This window comes from Giraffa tippelskirchi, chromosome 13 (assembly GCF_054371585.1).
Source record: "Giraffa tippelskirchi isolate mGirTip1 chromosome 13, T2T-mGirTip1v1.2.pri, whole genome shotgun sequence".
NCBI classification, from domain to species: Eukaryota; Metazoa; Chordata; class Mammalia; order Artiodactyla; family Giraffidae; genus Giraffa; species Giraffa tippelskirchi.
The window spans coordinates 62,155,026-62,175,148 of record NC_137287.1 but is presented as its reverse complement, the minus strand read 5'-3'; the positions used below and the strand labels follow the sequence as shown (position 1 = coordinate 62,175,148).

At 42.3% G+C, this 20,123-nt stretch overlaps 1 protein-coding gene across 21 annotated transcripts in view; it reads left to right on the top strand.

The window, feature by feature from the left end:
- Positions 1 to 2,548: 2,548 nt before the first annotated feature.
- CREM (cAMP responsive element modulator) overlaps positions 2,549 to 20,123 on the top strand; it is a 67,569-nt gene continuing 49,994 nt past the window's right edge. For 7 of the 21 annotated variants that reach the window (XM_081554282.1, XM_081554283.1, XM_081554275.1 and 4 more), the window contains exons 1-3: positions 2,549 to 2,800; positions 12,334 to 12,433; positions 17,881 to 18,004. In XM_081554282.1, coding sequence (XP_081410408.1) covers positions 12,390 to 12,433; positions 17,881 to 18,004 — 168 coding nt within the window. In that variant the 5' untranslated portion in view covers positions 2,549 to 2,800; positions 12,334 to 12,389. The remainder of the gene's footprint in view (positions 2,801 to 12,333; positions 12,434 to 17,880; positions 18,005 to 20,123) is intronic. The other 14 variants (XM_081554294.1, XM_081554295.1, XM_081554290.1 and 11 more) reach the window with 3 other exon arrangements.

The following is a 20,123-nucleotide window of genomic DNA, read 5'->3' as shown; positions in this document are numbered from 1 at the left end:
CCATGGGAGTCTCCAGGCAAAAATACTGGAGTGTGTTGCCATGTCCTCCTCCAGGGGATCTTCCTGATCCAGAGATCAAACCTGTGTCCCTTACGTCTCCAACATTGGCAGGTAGATTCTTTACCACTCAGCCACCAGGGAAGCCCCCTATTTACTACAGCAATAGAGAAAAAGAGTCTGCTGCTACGTCACTTCAGTCGTGTCCAACTCTGTGCGACCGCATAGATGGCAGCCCACCAGGCTCTTCCGTCCCTAGGATTCTCCAGGCAAGAATAATGGATGAGTTGCCATTTCCTTCTCCAATGTGTGAAAGTGAAAAGTGAAAGTGAAGTCGCTCAGTCGTGTCAGACTCTTAGTGACCCCCTGGACTGCAGCCCACCAGACCCCTCCATCCATGAGCTTTTCCAGGCAAGAGTACTGGAGTGGGGTGCCGTTGCCTTCTCCGGAAAAAGAGTCTAACATGAACTTAATTCAACATCCATTTTAGAGAGGCAATTGAGTGTTTTAAAGGAGAATGGAAGAATAGCGAGGGGCTGAATGGGGCTGAGAAGAGTCAGGGAAGTGATCAATTATAAAAAGCCAGAAGGCAACATTGGGTCACTTGGATCTATTTGGGCATGTTAATTGGTGCTTATGGAAGCTCCTAAGGATGCAAGAATAGATGCTTTCGAAATGAGGTGCTGGAGAAGACTCTTGAGGGTCCCCTGGACTGCAAGGAGATCAAACCAGTCAATCCCAAAGGAAATCAACCCGGAATATTCACTGGAAAGACTGAGGCTGAAGAAGCTGAAGCTCCCGTACTTTGGCCACTTGATTCGAAGAGCCAACTCACTGGAAAAGACCCTGATGCTGGGAAGACTGAAGGCAAAAGGAGAAGGGGGCAGCAGAGGATGAGATGGCTGGATAGCATTACCTACTCAATGGACATGCATGTGAGCAAATTCCGGGAGATAGTGGAAGACAGAAGAGGCTGAAGCGCCACAGTTGCAGAGTGCATGGGATCCCAAAGAGTTGGTCATGACTTAGCAACTGAACAACAACGGGGATACAGGCTCTCTGTCTTGAGTTGTCACCAGAACGGGCTGCAAATTCTTTTCGGCCCCCTCTGATTCATATTTGCATTTGAAGCCCTCTGTCTGATGGAGTCTATCTACAAAGAATGTATACTTGGTTTAAAAAAATTTAGTGATAAACAAGTAGGTGGAGAACAATGTTTTGGGAAGGAGAGTGATCACAATTTCCCATTAATCACTGGAAGCTAAAAATCTATTCTTCCAGCACATGGTCAACCTTGACCAAAACAAAGGTTATGACTTTTCAGGTTTAGCATTCTTTTTTTCTTTAGCGGTCTTTTTTTCCTTCTCATTCCTTCTAATGGCTCTCTCTCTCTTTTTCTGAACTAAAATGAGCTTCATTGATTACTTACGAATAAATACCCTGTGCCAGCCTTACCTCAGCACACATAGAAAAAGGACTTGGTTAACTTTCTTATTAGCTTTGTAATGTCCCTCATTTTTAGCAGGAGGAGACAGGCATCTACTATTGTCCTGGAAGAATTTCAAAGCTCTGCCAATGTGGAAAGGAGGACGTGAACTGACCAGGTTATTACCCTCTCATCTCTGCTAGCAGGCATTTACTGCTGACAGTAGGTTGAATGGCCATAATCTAGCACTGAACAGTTCAGGATTCTCCCCTTCTGGGAGAACCGCACTGGGATCCTACTATTTCTCAAAGCTGCCCTTCTCCACCTGGCACTACGTGGATTATGCTCTTATTTTCTTTACTCAGCAACTTTTCAAATAGCGTCCTTGACAGCAGTTCTCGGTGTGACCCACTCCTGAGAACCTAAGGTCGGGCGTTGGGTCACCGTTATAACAGGGTTCCTGGTATACAACAGGTGACCGTTTTATCGGCCGGGACCGCCCCTATTACTAGAAAACCCCGTGTTTCCAGCTAGACGAAAACGAAACTCCCCCCTCTTCCAGGCGGGGGTTTTGCTTGTTACCAAAAAGCCTTCCTGTCCTCCGTCAAATCACTAAGTGGGGACCCCGAGACCCTGACAAGGTCGCCGAGAATCGGCGGCGGGCGGGGCCTCCGGGGCTCGTGGCCGGCGGCGGCGGGATGGTGTCCGTAGGATGCGCTCCCGGGCCTCGCCTGGCAGCTGGGGACAATCCAAAGGGAAGCCACTTCGGCACACACAACGGCACCACCTGGGTTAGCAGTTTCCAACGGATTGACTTCCGGGAGCAGGTGCCACCAGGCAACTTCCGGTTTCTGCCGCACCGCCTCAGAACCCGCCCGCAACGCGGTCCTCTTCCCCGCCCAGCCTACTTCCTTCTCCCGGCCCCGCCCCTGGCCCCTCCTCCCCACCTTAGATCCCGCCCCCAGCCCATTCCCCAGGCCCCGCCCTCCTCCCCACCTCAGACCCCTCCTCCCAGTCCACCCTCAGGCCCCGCCCCTCATCCCCCCCCCACCCCGTTCCATTCAATTGTTGGATTGTCGGCGCCGCACTCCCACCGGCGGCCGGCAGGGGGCGGGGTTCGAGCGTGGATTTCCCCGGCGGCCCCTGGGCAGGGACAGGCGCGGAGCGGGGCGGGCGGGTGGACGCGCGGCCTTCAGGCCGCGAGCGAGCGGGCGGCTGCGACGCCGCGTTAGGTCGCGCTCGGCGGGGAGGCCGCGGCCGCATCAGCGCTGACGTGGGGCGACGTGGGCCAGCGGCAGTCCCGGTGGGGCTCGTCGTCCCACCTCCTCGCGTCCGTAAGCAGTGACGAGGTGCGCTACGTAAATCGCTTCGTTGCGGGTAAGTGGCGCGCCGGCCAGAGGGACCCGCGGGGCCTGAGGCGGCGGCGCCGGAGCGGGGGCGGGGCGGAGCGGAGCGGGTAGCCGGGGGCCGTTTGCCCCGCGCACCTCAAGGGCTTTTTCCGAGGGGCCGCCGCTCCGGCTCCTGGGAGGGGAGAGCAGGCGGGCGACGCGAGTCGATCGGCTTCGCTCACTCGCCGGAGCCGCCGCCCCCAATCCTCGCTACCCGAGACAGACCGAGCGGTGCTTCTGGAAGGGGCGCCACCTTCCTTCCCCGTGCCCCGCTGGCGCCGGGACCAGCCAGCCCGGCGACCGCGGTCCCGACCGCGACTCAGAAGGACGAGCGTCCTCGGACGTCTTCACCGCTCTCCCCGCCGGACCCGGATCCCTAGTGTGAGCCACTTCCCTCCCTGGTCGGCTTGGACAGCGGCGGTCGGCCGGCCCGGGGGTGAGCGATGCCGCCCGGCGGAACCAGCTCGGCCCACACCCGAGGCCCCGTAACCGAGCGGCTCACCCAAGCGGCTTTCGAACATCTCTGGCTTCCCCGCCCCATTCGCTGGGCTCCTGGGAGTGCAGCCAGCCTCCCTGGAAATAAACACAAACCGAGATGCGCAGGGCTGGAGGTCCAAGGTGAAGACCGTGTTAGAAGACAGGAAGGTCGTGTTCTCTGGTTGTTCCCCTGTGGGTACCACATCTTTGGCCTAGTCTCCATGCTGCTTTTGAATAACAAGCTGCTTTCCCCTCATAAGTCACAGTCTTTGAATTTTTGAACTTAGAAGGAACTTTTTCCCACTCAGTTCAGTTCAGTCGCTCAGTCATGTCCGACTCTTTGCGACTCCATGGACTGCAGCACGCCAGGCTTCCCTGTCCATCATCAACTCCCGGAGCCTACTCAAACTCATGTCCATCCCGTCGGTGATGCCATCCAACCATCTCATCCTCTGTCGTCCCCTTGTCCTCCCGCCTTCAATCTGTCCCAGCATCAGGGTCTTTTCCAATGAGTCAGTTCTTCGCATCAGGTGGCCAAAGTATTGGAATTTAAGTTTCAGCATCCAGTGAATCCAGTTCCAATATTCAGGACTGATCTCCTTTAGGATGGACTGGTTGGATCTCCTTGCAGTCCAAGGGACTCTCAAGAGTCTTCTCCAACACCACAGTTCAAAAGCATCAATTCATCGGCGATCAGCTTTCCACTACAGAAAGGCAGTCTGCAAACAATGTGTTTTGGCCTTTTTATAAGAAGTAGTAAAAATACTGATGTCTAAAGAGCTACTTGGTGATCCAGACATAGATTTTGAGAAGATATTTCAGTGGGTTTGATCCTGGATAAGTAAACATTGAGACCATTGTCATGTTAAGGGATGGTAATGACACATTTTTGGTGCATCTGTAAAATAGTTAAGAGTAAGCAAATGCTTGCACAAGGACTTGCTCTTCAACCTGGAGTTGCTTTGGTGAGTGTGAAGTTGTAATTACATGGATGTTTTGTGTACACATTTTGTAAGAGTGTATGAATAAATTTTTATTGACTGTGTAAACAAAGAGGAGCGCTTTAGTCTTTCTGTTTCCCTATTGCCCCAGAAGCTTTCCTGAAATCTGGTGAATTTAACAAATTCCAGACTTCATAGACTAGTTTCCTACTGAGGCAAATCATTGTATGATTAAAATATGAAATCATGTTTAGAATTATGGACATTTCATGAATAGTTGGGAAGAGTTTCAGGTTAACATACAGAAGGAATCTTGACTGAATCTTTTATCAGTATAGACATATATTCCTGATCCTGTTTTCTCCAACCTCATGTTCTCTACAAGTTAACATTGGGCCAGTTCAACTGGGGATTGTGCTCAAATGTCTTGGCCCATTTAGATAAACTTTGAAAAATAAAACTGAACAATGCAAACACTTAACAACTGCACTGTTGATGATTTGACATGCAATCAGTATTGGTCATTAAGAAAATAAACCTGAAATGTCATTGAATCCTGTTAACTGTTCCTACTTAATGGGATTTCTGTTGACCGATATAAAAGTCAACTTTGAGAAGAGTTAGGATCCTACATTGAATCCAGTTTCAATATTATCAGTACAAGTATATATATTGTAAAAATATAGATTTTAAGGGAAGTGTTTCTCATCCCTTATACATATGTAGATAACTTTGAAGAAACTGAGATATACATTTTAAATCATTTTGTTAATTCCCTTTTAAAGCACACAAAGTATGTAAAATACTTTCACAATGAACAGTGAGAATTTCACAATGAACAGTGCCCTGTTTTTAAATCTTTCATTCATGGGTTTTCTTTTAATGATGCTATAGGATATCCAGTAGAAAGTAAGAGAGGATGAAGAGAATAATCTAAGGATGACATTACTGGGGATTTATCTTAGTATTATTCATGAAGACAAGTTGAGTCTTACGGTATAATTCAGTTATAGCAAATTTTTAAAATATCTTTTGCAAATCTCTTGACTGACCATCCCAGGAGTGTTACAGGAAATTACTGGCAAGGTGCATACAAAACAGCTTTGAAGAGAAGCATGGGCTGGTAAGGTTATTTGGAACTGTTTAAAATAACTGTCTCACTGGTGAGAAAGGATGCATGCCTCCAAGAAAACCTTACTAGCAACTTTTTGTGAGGCTCTCCTGAAGTCTCTCTCTCCAAATGAGAAAGAAGCAGCTTCACGCACACTTTCTGAACAGTGAACAGACCAATCAAATGTCAAAATGAAATCCTGCTAAATTTTAACAGTGGGGTTCATGTGAGTCTGATATTTTTACTTTTGAGGATTCCTGAAAATAAACTCAGTTTCTTCAAAGTTATCTTAACTCAGCAGTTATCAAACTCAGCAGACTTAAAATTAGAACATCCTAACTCAGAATGTCAAATGTCATAGAGTTTTGTTCACATTCTCAAACAGCTTCAATTTTTTTCCCACTGGTAGCACAAAAATTATTTTTTCCACCTAGAAATGCTTAGTAATTTATAGCATAGCATTGATTATCATGAAAGTTTCCAGCCCTGGCATCGGGACAACTATGTATCACGCATAATGACACTTGGGATGCTTTTGCACCTCTTAAAATTATTGGAGGAGTGAAGTTTAACTTATTTAGACATGTGTCTGCACTTGGACACTAATTTTGTTCGTATACACAAGATAGGACCAACCTGAGTATCACAACATTGAAATTCATTTCTATAAACTTTAGCTAATTCCAGTGTCTTACCTACTCTATCCCAGATTTACTAGTTAGTAGTCAATGCAGTTTTACTTTATATGTAGGTAAGTGTTTTGAAATATACCTGAAGTGCCGCAATGGAGCATGCTGTTGAAAAACCCTACAGTGATTATTAGTCAAGCAATAACTTCCCCCAAAGATTGAAAGTTTTGTTTCCTTTCATGAATTGGGGCTGGGGCAGGGAAGGGGGACTTGGAGATGAGGAGATAGGCCATGATTATTTGAATTTCATTTTTCATTTCCTCCTTAGTAGCAGATTCTGCTGTTCATTGACTGAAATAGACAAAAGCAGGCACCAGGAGGGGAATGAACTGAGAATGAGATGCTTGAATAATTTTTAATCCTTTGGTGATTTTAGTAAAGAGTTAATATTTCTTAAATAATAATAGGTATCTGAGGTGGCTCAGTGGTAAAGAATATGCCTGCCAATGCAGGAGACGCAGGAGACATGGGTTCAATCCCTGGGTTGAGAAGATCCACTGGAGGAGGAAATGGCAACCCACTCCAGTATCCTTGCCTGGGAAATTCCATGGAGAGGGGGAGCCTGGCGGCCTGCAGCCCATGGGATCACAAAGAGTCCAACATAACTGAGTGACTGAGCATGCATACGAGCATAATAGGTATCTGAAGCAATTAAACTGGGTGGTCTTGAATCTGTATTAGAATGTTGCTTGATTTTCTGGATGATTCATGTTCAAAATAGTAAAGACAGTATTTACAAGTGTTTCAAATAACTATTTACAGAAACTATTCCTGACCACTTTTATTTTTACAGAGAAGTGTAAAAATTGTTATTGAAAGTTATTCTAATTTTGCTTCACAAAGATTACAAAAAGTTAAAAGTGGCATGATTTCCTGTTACTTCTGTATTTTTTATTCTTCCTGAACTCATCTTCACCTAAAAATACATAATAATCATAGGCTCATCCCTGTCAACTTCACATATATGGCTTTTGGTAATTGAAGTTGACTCTTGAACAACATGGGGGTTAGAGGCGCCAACCCCTGAATATCCCCATATACTTTTTGACTCCCCTAAAACTTAACTGCTAATAGCCTATTATTAACCAGAAACCTCACCAATAACATAAACAGTCAATTGAAATGTATTTTCTATGTTATATGTATTATATACTATATTCTTACAATGAAGAAGCTAGAGAAAAGAAAATGTTATTAAGAAAACCATAAGGAAGAGAAACATTTATAGGATTGTACTGTATTTATCAGTACTATAAATTGACAAGATGAATCATTTGTCAGTACATCAATACTATCTTAGATGATATAAAACACTGTAGCTGTTATATGTATTCCTAACACTAGACATCAAAAATGAAAAGATAATATGAAAAGAAATTTTGTTTCATTTATAGATATAATGATTCATGCATTGACAGTGGCACAGTAGCCTAGGCTATACACTAATGAATGAATCATTATAGAAATTTATGGCATATAATATTACAGTCATTTATAATACAGTATTGGAAACATTGTTACATTAAAAAAACAAAACACCCACCTAACATGACAGTTTCTCCAATTATGAGAGTGAGGCATACTGAATGGTCATGTAATCCTCTGAAAGCAGTTATGAAACAGTAAGAAAACTAACACATTGTATTAAGTGCCTACTACTCACCTCATGGGAGAAGGCAATGGCAACCCACTCCAGTATACTCTTGCCTGGAAAATCCCATGGACAGAGGAGCCTGGTAGGCTGCAGTCCATGGGGTCGCGAAGAGTCGGAAATGACTGAGCGACTTCACTTTCACGCATTGGAGAAGGAAATGGCAACCCACTCCGGTGTTCTTGCCTGGAGAATCCGAGGGACAGCGGAGCCTAGTGGGCTGCCGTCGATGTAGATGGGGTCACACAGAGTCGGACATGACTGAAGCGACTTAGCAGCAGCAGCACTCACCTTATGCCTATGTTCAGCTAGATTAGAATCTCCGTATATTTTATGCGTTCATGACATACCTTTTTTTAAAAAGTATTTTCAATATTTGTAGGCTATGAGTTTCACCTGAGAGTTTTTTCAAATTGTTGCCTGTTTCCCCCAAATTTCCAATATATTTATTGAAAAGAATCCGCATATAAGTGGACCCACACTGTTTCAATCCTGTGTTGTTTAAAGGTCAACCGTACTTCTCTTTTCTAGCTAGCCTGCCCTTCCCCAATTTTTTAATTGACTTGGTTGAGAAGAACCAGCTTTACCTTATGAACTTCATAGTCTTCTCCTATGTTCATCCAAACCTTACTGTTGCTACTTAAATCAAAGAGCTAGAATCTTTCTTCAACCACAGCCCAAGAAATAGATTGTACCTTTCTATGTTCTCTCTTTTCCTGCTTCCGTTAGAGATGTACTGCCCTTTATTCCACATTCTTTTCATTTTGACTATGCTAATTGTAGTGGGACTTCAGTTTTGTCTTTCTTGCAAAAACCATAGTCCAATAAGGGCTAGAACTCAAGTTGACACCCAGATCAGCCTGCAGTGCTGTGCTGTTTATATCGCACACTGTGCTGCTATGTATGACCATTAGACCGCACTGCTGCCTCAGGAACTGGGGACAGACAAAGGAAGCGGGAGTGAAGGCAGAGGATGCCTAGATACGGTGCCTGAGGCCATGGTGACGTCAGTCTCCAACTGAGATAAAAAATATAGCAGGAAGGGAGATGTAGAGCAAGGGAGTTGAGGTTAGTTTTAAATATTTCAGGCTTGAGGATCTGTCACTTCATGGGAAATAGATGGGGAAACAGTGGAAACAGTGTCAGACTTTATTTTTTTGGGCTCCAAAATCACTGCAGATGGTGATTGCAGCCATGAAATTAAAAGACGCTTACTCCTTGGAAGGAAGGTTATGGCCAACCTAGATAGCATATTGAAAAGCAGAGACATTACTTTGCCAACAAAAGTCCGTCTAGTCAAGGCTATGGTCTTTCCAGTGGTCATGTATGGATGTGAGAGTTGGACGGTGAAGAAAGCTGAGCGCTGAAGAATTGATGCTTTTGAACTGTGGTGTTGGAGACGACTCTTGAGAGTCCCTTGGACTGCAGGAGATCCAATCAATCCATCCTAAAAGAGATCAATCCTGGGTGTTCATTGGAAGGTCTGATGTTGAAGCTGAAACTCCAATACTTTGGGCACCTCATGCGAAGGGTTGACTCATTGGAAAAGACCCTAATGCTGGGTAGGATTGGGGGCGGGAGGAGAAGGGGCCGACAGAGGATGAGATGGTTGGATGGCATCACCGACTCGATGGACATGGGTTTGGGTAGACTCCGGGAGTTGGTGATGGACAGAGAGGCCTGGCGTGCTGCAATTCATGGGGTCGCAGAGAGTCGGACACGACTGAGCGACTGAACTGAACTGAACTGAGGATCTGTGAACAAACTGTTGAGAGATGTCAAATAGGCAGGTACATACAGGCCCAGATGGTGCTGGTGGTACTGCCAATACAAGAGACAAAGGTTTGATCCCTGGGTCAGGACGATTCCCCTGGAGGAGGAAATGGCTACTCTCTCCAGTATTCTTGCCTGGGAAATCCCATGCACAGAGGAGCTTCCATGGCATTGCAGAAGAGTCGGATACTACTAGCATTTGACCAGAAAGGGATCAGGATGGAGGTGAGATTTGAGACTCATCTAGCCAGGATGAAGCAGTCTTGAGGGAGAGTGTTTTTGTGACTGGGCTCATGGAAACATCAACCCTTAAAGAATGGGCCAAAGGAGACTGGGGCAAAGGACTGGAAAACTTGGACGGGAAGCTTGAATGTGGTGCCCTGAAGAGTTCAAAGAGGACAAAATTTGGCGGGTAGGAAATGCTGTAGGCATATTAAGGAAGATAGAGACTAAACATGATTGCTTTAGATGTGGCAAGCAGGCAGTCATTGATGACTTCTTAGAGTATTGGGAATGAAATAATTCTTTGACGAGCCTGAGTCAGGATCAGGTTTAACTGATGGTCACTGTTCTGTTGTGAGGTTAATCATTTTCTCTCTTGATGTCTGGTGGCAGGGGTGGCAGGAAGCTGGGAAGAGGAAATGGGTGGCTGGTCCTGGGACTTGATCAAATGCCTTTTTCTACTCGAGTTTCAAATGATAATGTATTACTTACTCAGAAATTAAACTCAAGAAAATGGTATTTCCAAGAGAAATTGGGAGTTACTTCTCCCCTCTTAGATGGTGTCATGTTATTGTTCTTCACTTGCTGAGTCATGTCCGACTCTTTGCAACGTCATGGACTGCAGCATGCCAGGCTTCCCTGTCCTTCACTATCTCCCAGAGTTTGCTCAAACTCATGTCCATTGAGTTGGTGATGCCATCCAACCATCTCATCCTCTGTCGTCCCCTTCTCCTCCAGTCCTCAATCTTTCCCAGCATCGTGGTCTTTTCCCGTGAGTCGGCTCTTTACATCAGGTGGCCAAAGTACTGCTGGATGGTGTCAGGCCCATCATCATTATTCAGATGATATTATCATTATTCCTTGTTTAAATGTTTGTCTTCTTCATTAGAATCCAAGCTCCTGGAGATCAGAGACATCTTATTATCTGTGCCTGGGTGCCTATCACAAGGGCTGGCGTGCCAATTTATTTATTGTGCTAAGTCGCTTCAGTCGTGTCTGACTCTTTGCAACCCTATGGACTGTAGCCCACCAGGCTCTTCTGTCCATGGGGTTTTCCAGGCAAGAATGCTGGAGTGGGGAGAGGGGAGGAGAGGGTGAGATGTAGGGAAAGAGTAACATGGAAACTTATATTACCATATGTAAAATAGACAGCCAACGGGAATTTGCTGTATGGCTCAGGAAACTCAAACAGGGTCTCTGTATCAACCTAGAGGGGTGGGATGGGGAGGGAGATGGGAGGGAGGTTCAAAAGGGAGGGGATATATGTATACCTATGGCTGATTCATGTTGAGGTTTGACAGAAAACGACAAAATTCTGTAAAGCAATTATCCTTCAATTAAAAAATAAATTAAAAAAAAAAGTGCTGGAGTGGGTTGCCATTTCCTTCTCCAGGAGGATCTTCCCGACCCAGGGATCGAACCTTGGTTTCCTCTATTGCAGGCAATCTCCTGCTGTGCAGGCGGATTTTTTACTAATTGAGCCACTAGCCGGGGAAGCCGGGGAAGCCTGGTTTGGTTCAAATGCCCTACCTTTTCTCATCCCTGTTATAGAGTAGGGGCAGGTGGTAACAATAATCATTGTCCTGGTGCCCCTAGTGAGGGGTAGCACACCTGACTGCCAACTCAGTTTCCAAATTGGGTGGGATGGTGTAACATTATTATAAAGGGACCATTATAAAGGGCTGTGAGGGAGCCCTGAAAATAGCCTGTTTGTGGCAGAGCACCCAGTGCTGGCATAGATGCCCAGAAGGAACTTAGGAATGCCAGTGTTTGTCCTTTCAAACCTGAAATAAATTGAGAGCTCACTGCTCTCCTTTGGTCTTTTTCTTTGTCGATTTTATTTCATTCAGCATGTCGAGGGCTTCCCTGGTGGTGCAGTGGTAGAGAATCCACCTGCCAATGCAGGAGGCACAAAAGATGCAGGTTTGATCCCTGAGTGAGGAAGATCCCCTGGAGGAGGAAATGGCAACCCACTCTGGTATTTTTGCCTGGAGCATTCCATGGACAGAGGAGCCTGGTGGGCTACAGTCCATGGGGTCACAGAGAGTCCGACACGACTGAGCACAGCACAGCAGCAGCGGCATGGCAAATGTACATTTTAAAGAGATATTAGTAAAAAAAAATGGAGTTTAATTTCTACAGTGTCTAAAACAGCTTTTTAAAATAGATTGAAGGCTGTCAGAGGAGATTTTAAAGGAAAAATTACTATTTTGTTTGAGTTAAAATTTTTTAACAAAACCCAGTTTTGAAGTTAAGGTATATGAAAAACAGTTGACAAATTTGTTTCTGTGAAATGAAATTTGAGAAAACGATAATTCATTCAGTTTATTAAATGTTTATTATCATTGTAAAATAGAGCTGATAGAAGGGAAGCACTTTGCAGTGTGTATTAAATGATTCAAGCAGCACTGCTCTGTTCAGTAGCAAATAATCTGGTAAATAGCACACAATTTAATTTTTCTGAAATTTTTTTTCCTCCAAAGATAAGGAAATTGGGTAGAAGTAAGTTTGAAAAAAAAAAATACAAACATTTTCAGCTTTCTTTTTTTTTTTTTAGTTTTATGGAACTAGGGTATTTTGCTGTAGTTGTGAGAGATTTTAATTTTTTTAAAATAAAATCTTATGATCCCCCAATTCAACATTATAATTTTACTGCAGGATAAATAAAGAAGAAAACAGGAAGGAGCAAAGCATTGATTATAAATGTCTTAATAATGAGCAAATGTGGCAGGAAAAAATATATGAAGACAAATCTAAGGTAGGTAGATATGTTATTTTTCTATTCTTTTGAAAGTTCTACTTAGCTTAAAGTTAAAATGGATAAATTAATAGTGTGTGTATATATGTATATGTGTTTGTGTATGTATATGGGTGTGTGTATATGTGTGTGTATATATATATATATTTTTTTTTTAAATGAAACTGTAACAGTATGTACCCAAATTGCTCAGCTGTTCAATTAGGGAGTTTGTCTTCTACCATGTGTTGTGCTAGGCAACATAGGAGTTGAGTGGTCAGTCACGGTCAGCTCGTTCTAAGTGCTAGCCTTTTCAGTTAGAAAGGAGATGGTATATGTGGAAGTGGACGGAGTTTTCATTTTCATTCTTGCCTTTAGTCAACACCTGTACCTAAAGTTGTAAAACAGCACATCTCTACCAATGTTTTCTGGAAACCCAAATATTATTTTTCAGGTTTTCTTTTAGTTATTTTCAGAGACATTCTGGTTCATCAGTTGGGTCTAGCAGCAAAAAGAAAATGAATTTTTCATGACAGTTTTTATAAAACTATTTAAAAAGAGAGAATAAAAACAACTTTAATTATTTTTCCTTTTATTGCTAGATTCTGTTTTTTAAGCAGGTGAAAAAGTTTTGCTTGGATAAATGTAGTTGCTCTGCAGTATAATTTATCTTTGCAAACTGGATACAACTAAGATTTTCAAAGTTATTAATTGTATACTTTAATTATAACTAGGAAACTACTTTTATTTTTCATTTATATATTTTTGGCTTTTATGTCTTTTCTTTGTTTCTTTGTTTCTTTTTTTTTCTTCCTTTCTTTAAAGAATATCTTCCTGGGTAACTAGGATAGAATTTTTCAAAAATGTTTTTCCTTTTTCTTCTCATTTTCCCTTCTTTTTAAATATCTTGTGGGTGCTTGGTACATAGGTATGCCAAAATAACTTTGGTCATTAATTATCTCAAGGGACTTCCCTGGTGCCTCAGTCGGTAAAGTGTCTGCCTACAATGTGGGAGACCCGGGTTCGATCCCTGGGTCGGGAAGATCCTCTGGAGAAGGAAATGGCAACCCACTCCAGTACTCTTGCCTGAAAAATCCCGTGGATGGAGGAGCCTGGTAGGCTACAGTCCGTGGCGTCACAAAGAGTCGGACACGACTGAGCGACTAAACTTTCACAAAAACTTTATCTCAGTATTTCTATAATTATATAAACATAATTTTTACAAATATACTCCTTTGTATTCATTTCTTCAAAGTGTGTTATATAAATCATATATAAACAATACTGTACTGTTTGCTGTAGTTCAGTATTTTGGGGAGTTTTTGAAATATGACATAGATGTTCTTCTAAAAACCTAGAAAATAACAGAGTAACCCACAAATACAATTCTACCCGCACTAAAGGTAGTTCACCCTAGAAGACTTTGAAAATTGTGCAACTGGGTGGATCCTGTTCTTTTTAAACAGTGATTATATTAACATTTATTAAAATGAGTCCCAATTTTTCAAAACATGTTGGGATAACATTTACTTTTATACTGAAGAAGAGAATGGTTTGCTAATAAATAAAGATTTCAGAAGAAATATTTAACTTTCATAAGAAAAGAATGCTGCTACTACCATTAATCATTTATAAGTTTAAATATGCCCATGTTAGCAAATCCTTATCTGTTCTTTAGAATTGTAGAACCAAACGTTTGCCAGTATTTTGCTTACTTATAGATTATAGTGCTTAATGGACTTTTAACTTTGTTTTAGTTTTTATCATTTTGTATGTGTTTATTTTTAAATATTCTGTAGTTTCTATTTCCTAATTGGTTTTTTTCTCACTTGTATTTAAGATTGAAATATTATATAATTAATTAATATACAGATTATTAATACTAGTACAACTGTGTTTAAAATTTGGTATAGAAAGTGAGATTTGGGGGAAAATATTTTATGATTCACCTCTTTAATTTTTGCTGTAAAGTAGGTAAGTGAACAGTGCAAGATTAAAATGGGTCTTTCTCTTTACTTGGTAAACAAAGTCCATTGGAACTAGCTGAGACTGATTTACAGATATTAGTGTTGATATGTGTCATTTCCATCTGAGGTCTGGGCCCTTTATTTCCTGCTGGATTAGTGTCTGAAAATGCCCAGTACGGTGCCTGACCCATATTGAGCACTCAAATGTTAGTTCAATCTTCTGCCCCGAGTCTTGGTCTGGGGTTGGCTTTTAGTGGGTTTAGAAAGTTGTACTGGAGAGCAGTTGGGTATAGATCAGCAGAATGAACTTATTTGAAGATGACAGGCTGTATAAATTGGTAATGCTGACCTTGCTCTTCTGTAGATGATTTTTACTTTGAAATAAATTGATTTAGTAACAAACTTGGACTGAATGACATGTACTGGGCCCTGTACAAGCCTCTCCAGGAGAATAAAATGGGATAAAATTAGAGTCTGTACATCCTACTGTGAAAGACAAGGCCCATTTGAGTGAAGACTGTGACAGCAGTGGCAGCATACTGAGAAGCACACCATTTTGGTAAGACATGTCTAAACAGGAATACTGCTCAGGGTCCCAGCTATGGAAGGAACCCTGGAGTCACAAACACCAGACCTCCTGTTCACCCTCTGTCATGCAGTCTTCTGTGAGCCCTGGAGAAAGACATTGAATCTCTCTGAACCTTCTTGTTATTATTTTAGTAACACCTGACAGTCATATAGTCTTCTGGAATAGTTGATTAATTAATTCCCCTACTTAATGATTATGGTAGATTCTATTCTAGGCACTGGGAATACATTGAAATCTAAGATGTTGTGTCTGTTCCTCACACTACTGCTAGACCTTTGTGGACAGATGAATATGCTAGACAAGTGCTGAAATGGAGGGATTGCACAAGATGCTTTAGGACCTCAGGACAGAAGAATTCTGCCCAAGGCTGTCAGAATAGACTTTTTAAAGATGGTGTCCTTGATCCAGACTTTGAAGAATGAGTAGAGATGTGCCCATTGGACAAAGAAAGACTGAAGGGCATCTGAGGAAGAGAGAAGTACAGATATAGAAAATTAGAATTGGGGAAATAAGATGTGTATTTGACCAAAGACACCGCTCGTAAGGAGGCTGGAATGCAGAATGTGGGAAGGAATGGAGTGACTGGAGATGAGGCTGTAAAGATAAAGTGAGCTCATGTTGTGAGAGAGATTAAATGGCAGTTTGGTTTGGTCATTGGAAATACGTTTTGGGAAAAGACCTCGGTTCGAAACCTGGCTTTGCCACTTAATCCCTTTGTCGAAAATCAGATTCTAAACCTCTTCATGTCTCCTTTTCCTCACCTTTATAAGAAGAACTAACTATATGGCCCTTTAGAAGTTGTTAAGGATGAAAACTAGCAGGCTCCCGCATGCTCACCAGATTGTCTACTCCAGTCAGCTACTCTGTTGTCCAAATATGCTCTGTATTCTCCTTCCTCTTTTGGTTGTCCTGTTCTTTCTTCCCTCTCCTTCTTCAGCATACAACTCATATGGCCCCATCCTCAGACCTATTTCAGTTTTCCTGTGTTTCCCAAAGCATTTCATACATAGCACCCTTCACACAATTTGTGTTCATTACAGGTCTAACCAATAGCATTTACCAATAAGCTAAGTTTTTCTCAAATTTTAATAGCTATCAGAAACTCTTAGATATAAAAATTAGACCCCTTAGGAAGTTTGAATCAGTAGGTTTGGGGTTGAGCCTGGGAATCTGCTTTTTTTTTTTTTTTCCTTTACAAGTGTCTGTGTCAATTCTAAGACAGGTTGTCCAAGGACTCTTGGTGAAACTAAGGCCCAAGTGGAGAACAGTGTCCTTGAGAGCAAGGATTGTAACTTACCCACTTTTGTATTCTCAGGGCCTGTCATGTAGATGGTGCTAAAGGAATGTTTCTGAAAGGAGGAAGGCCTTTCAGCGGATAATGTTTGAGTGGAGACTCAAGTTCTTGACAGAACCTGAAGAGCTTTTAATAAAGATGTAATAAGAAGCATAAGACAACATTTCTCACACTCTTTCCAAACCATTTCTGCTAGGACTCGCTTTGTAGGGAAAGGGTTTGGGGTGGTTCTTTTGGAAAATGCTGTTGACTGGATCTGCATCATCCTTCCCAAGTCAAACTGGAATAGTCAAGCTTAAGAGAAAGTTCTGCGGCCAAGAAACCCTTTTAATCCCAGATATTTTAAACTCTGACCAAGTGTTTTCCCCCTTACACTCTTCCCAGATAATATCTTTTCATATCCTGCAGAATCAAATGTTCTAGGTATTCTCCTTGGAAACTGCTCACAAGCAAAAGTGGAACCTCAGGAATTGGCAGTTTTTGCAGGGGGATGGCCTCTGCTTACCTAGAATTAGAAGGTCCATGCTGGGAAATAATAAGAGATAAAAGAATTGGGGAACATTGAGGGAAAGACATTTTTTCATAGTAGACTCTAGATTTTTATAATTGCTCTAAACTGTCACAGTCAGTTGTATTAAACTGTCTGAATAGAGAGAAGTAATTCTAGGTGTAGTGCAGACTATAGCAGACAGCCTTGAGAACAGAAGACTTGGATTCAGGTGATACCTCTTGAAATGCAAAAGAATTCAATCTGGAAAAAATGTCTGGACATTTCAATTTAAACTTCTAAGTTGCCTGTGTACTTTTGGGATATATATTTAGGCTACTGAGGTGAAAAAAACACACTATATTATTAACGATTGAAAAGATACACAATTGCAGGGAGTAGTTCCTATAAGTTTTTAAAATTTTATTTTGTTGATTTTGTTTGCATTTTATATTGTCTCGTAGTAGGGTAACATTATAATGTGGCTTACCTTCTGTCTAGAAAGAGCCTATATAGAAATCATTAACTTAAGTTGAAATTATAAGCAAAAAATTTATAAGTTTTTCCTGGAAAAATTAGATTCTCCTCTCTAAGTGAAGGGGGAGCTGCAGGACAAGTGGTCCACTCTGAGTGATTCAATTTGACGGGTTTTTTTAAATCTTTCTATTTAGTGCTGACAAAGCCAGACACATCTTTATATCATAACACATTTAATGTGGGTAAAGTGGAAATTCTTTCATACTAAATCATAGTATAAAACAGGTTTATTAGGCCATGAGAGTCATAGGATATTTAAACTTCATGTAAAATATAAAACCTAACTTGGTCGCTAATTTATGCTAGAGAGCTTAAAATAATTATCAAGGAGACTTTATTGTAAGGTTAAAAAATTTTCAAATACACTAATTCTCATGGGACATTGTGCAGTGCTTGCTTGGTACAGTGTTCATATCCAGTGAGCAGAGAAGGTGCCTTTACCTTTGGAGAGTTAGAGCTTTGCCACTGAATCTATTTCTTGAAAAACAGGGTAGAACAATTGGATGATAGAAATGAATATCAACCAGAAAGCCAGGTGAAAACAGGTATTTCAGATAGGGCCTTAATTCTTCTTCCTTTTTATTGTCTTTTCAGACAAATGACCATGGAAACAATTGACTCTCAGCAGGATGGAAGTTTACCAGATTCTGTGGCAGAGAGTGAATCTGCTCACCTGCAGATGCAGACTGGTCAAAATTCAATCCCCACTTTAGCTCAGGTAAACTCAATGTAGGCATCAGGCAGGCACCTATGAAAGTCAGCCTGTGTGGAAATGAGAATTACACATAGATTCTGTTTTCTTGCCATTGATCTTAAGTTTCCCCTGTTCCCTGGATATCAGCCATTCTTACTGATTTGCCTTCAAAGAGAAGATATGTGTTTGAATTACTTTTGCATTGTAACAGACACTATGCAAAGGAGAAACAAACCCTCCTGCATAGTGTGTAGTCCTCAAATTACTATTTGGTAAGGTTGGTAATTCAAACTTGATGTAGTTTTATATTATCAGCTCTAAAGATGACAGAAATCTTGCCATTTGCCCAGTATATGCTTGGTTTAATCTTTAGTTTCTTTTTATTTATTTTTTTTTAAGTCTTTATTGAATTTGTTGCTTTTGTTTTATGTTTTGGTTTTTGGCCATGAGGCATGTGGGACCTTGGCTCCCTGACATGGGATTGAACCCATACCTCTTGCATTGGAAGGTGAAGTCTTAACCACTGGACCACCAGGGAAATCTCTTACTTTCTTTTTAGTTAGGCCTTAAACTTTGAATTGGTTTCATTTAGAGAGCACCAATATGAGTTAGCTGTTTTTCAGCTCTTAAACCTCATTTCTGAGATATCTATAAAAATATATAGTAAAAACAGATACATTTATTTAGTTCATCAACTACTCACTGAGCCCCTTCTGTATCCAGGTGGTGTTTTGGATGCATGAGGCTCTGGATTTCCTGGACTTGACATCTCATGGTTTAGTGGGAAGGGGTGTTTAAGGGATAAGTCTCGCCATGTAAGAAGTGCTGCAAGATGCTATATATAAATGACTGAGTTATGCAGAGGGGAAGCAGCTGGGTGACCAGGAGTGCTCTGTTCTTGTTCAGTCGCTCAGTCATGTCTGACTCTTTGTGACGCCATGGACTGCAACACGCCAGGCTTCCCTGTCCTTCACCATCTCCCAGAGCTTGTTCAAACTCATGTCCATTGAGTCAGTGATGCCATCCAACCGTCTCGTCTTCTGTTGTCCCCTTCTCCTCCTGCCTTCTATCTTTCCCAGCATCAAGGTCTTTTCCAGTGAGTCAGTTCTTTGCTATCAAGGGCCAAAATATTGGAGCTTCACCTTGAGCATCAGTCCTTCCAATGAATATTCAGGGTTGATTTCCTGAATATTCAGAGTGCTCTGTAGAGGCTTTTATTATGAAGGGTGAGTAGAGGTCGCTGGGTATATAAGGAGAGGGAAGCATATTCTCTAGGCCAGGGAAGAGTATACAGAAGGCAGAGGATGGGGGCAGGAACTGCTAGCGTTGAGGCCAAGTGGAGCTGTATCTGGGCTGGGAAGTGGAGCTGGTCAGGGTTAAGTGGAGGGTGGTATGCATCTGAGAGAGTGGACCATCCCGTGTTCTAAGTGTTCACCAAAGCAGGATACCTGCGGCCAGGTGGTGTTGGGTGGGACATCAGCGAGCCGGGAGCAGGGACCTCATTTGGGTGGCATCACAGTATCATGAGTTCGAGCAGTAGAGAGACTTTGCAGTATCTGGAAGAGAGACTAGGAAGGACCCATGGCTGCCTGGAAGGCCCGGGGCAGTGCCAGGCAACTCCTGGGTTGTCTCCGGCCAACCTGGTTCCTGCACGGTCTGGACTTTTCCAAAACGCCCTGCACCCAGCCTGCCGTTTTTCCCTCTTTCAGGCTCCTGACACCCACTTGCTCCCTGGGGTTTCCTCCTCACTAGTGCTCTATGGAGCTGCATCTCCCTGGCAACACCCTTCTTTGTTACCCTGGAAAACAGGCATGCAGACCATGCTGTTTTTCAAGAAAGCAGCCTTTTTCTCTTTAGAAAAAAAAAAGTTCATTGTAGCAAATTGGCAAAATGTGTATTATTAAATGAAGAAGAAAATTAAAGCCACCTATAGTCTTTACATGCAGAAATTTAATTGTTGTTAGCATCTTGATGTTTATCCTATTGTCTTTTTGTCTGCAAAAAGAGTATTAATAGAATATACATATATCTTTTGATTAATCTAGGGTCTTCTAGTGTTTTCTTTTAAGGTTTTTAAAATAACATTTATTTCTTAAAAGTTAACCTGTGCATAATAGGAAACCAAAACAAAAACCAGTGTCAT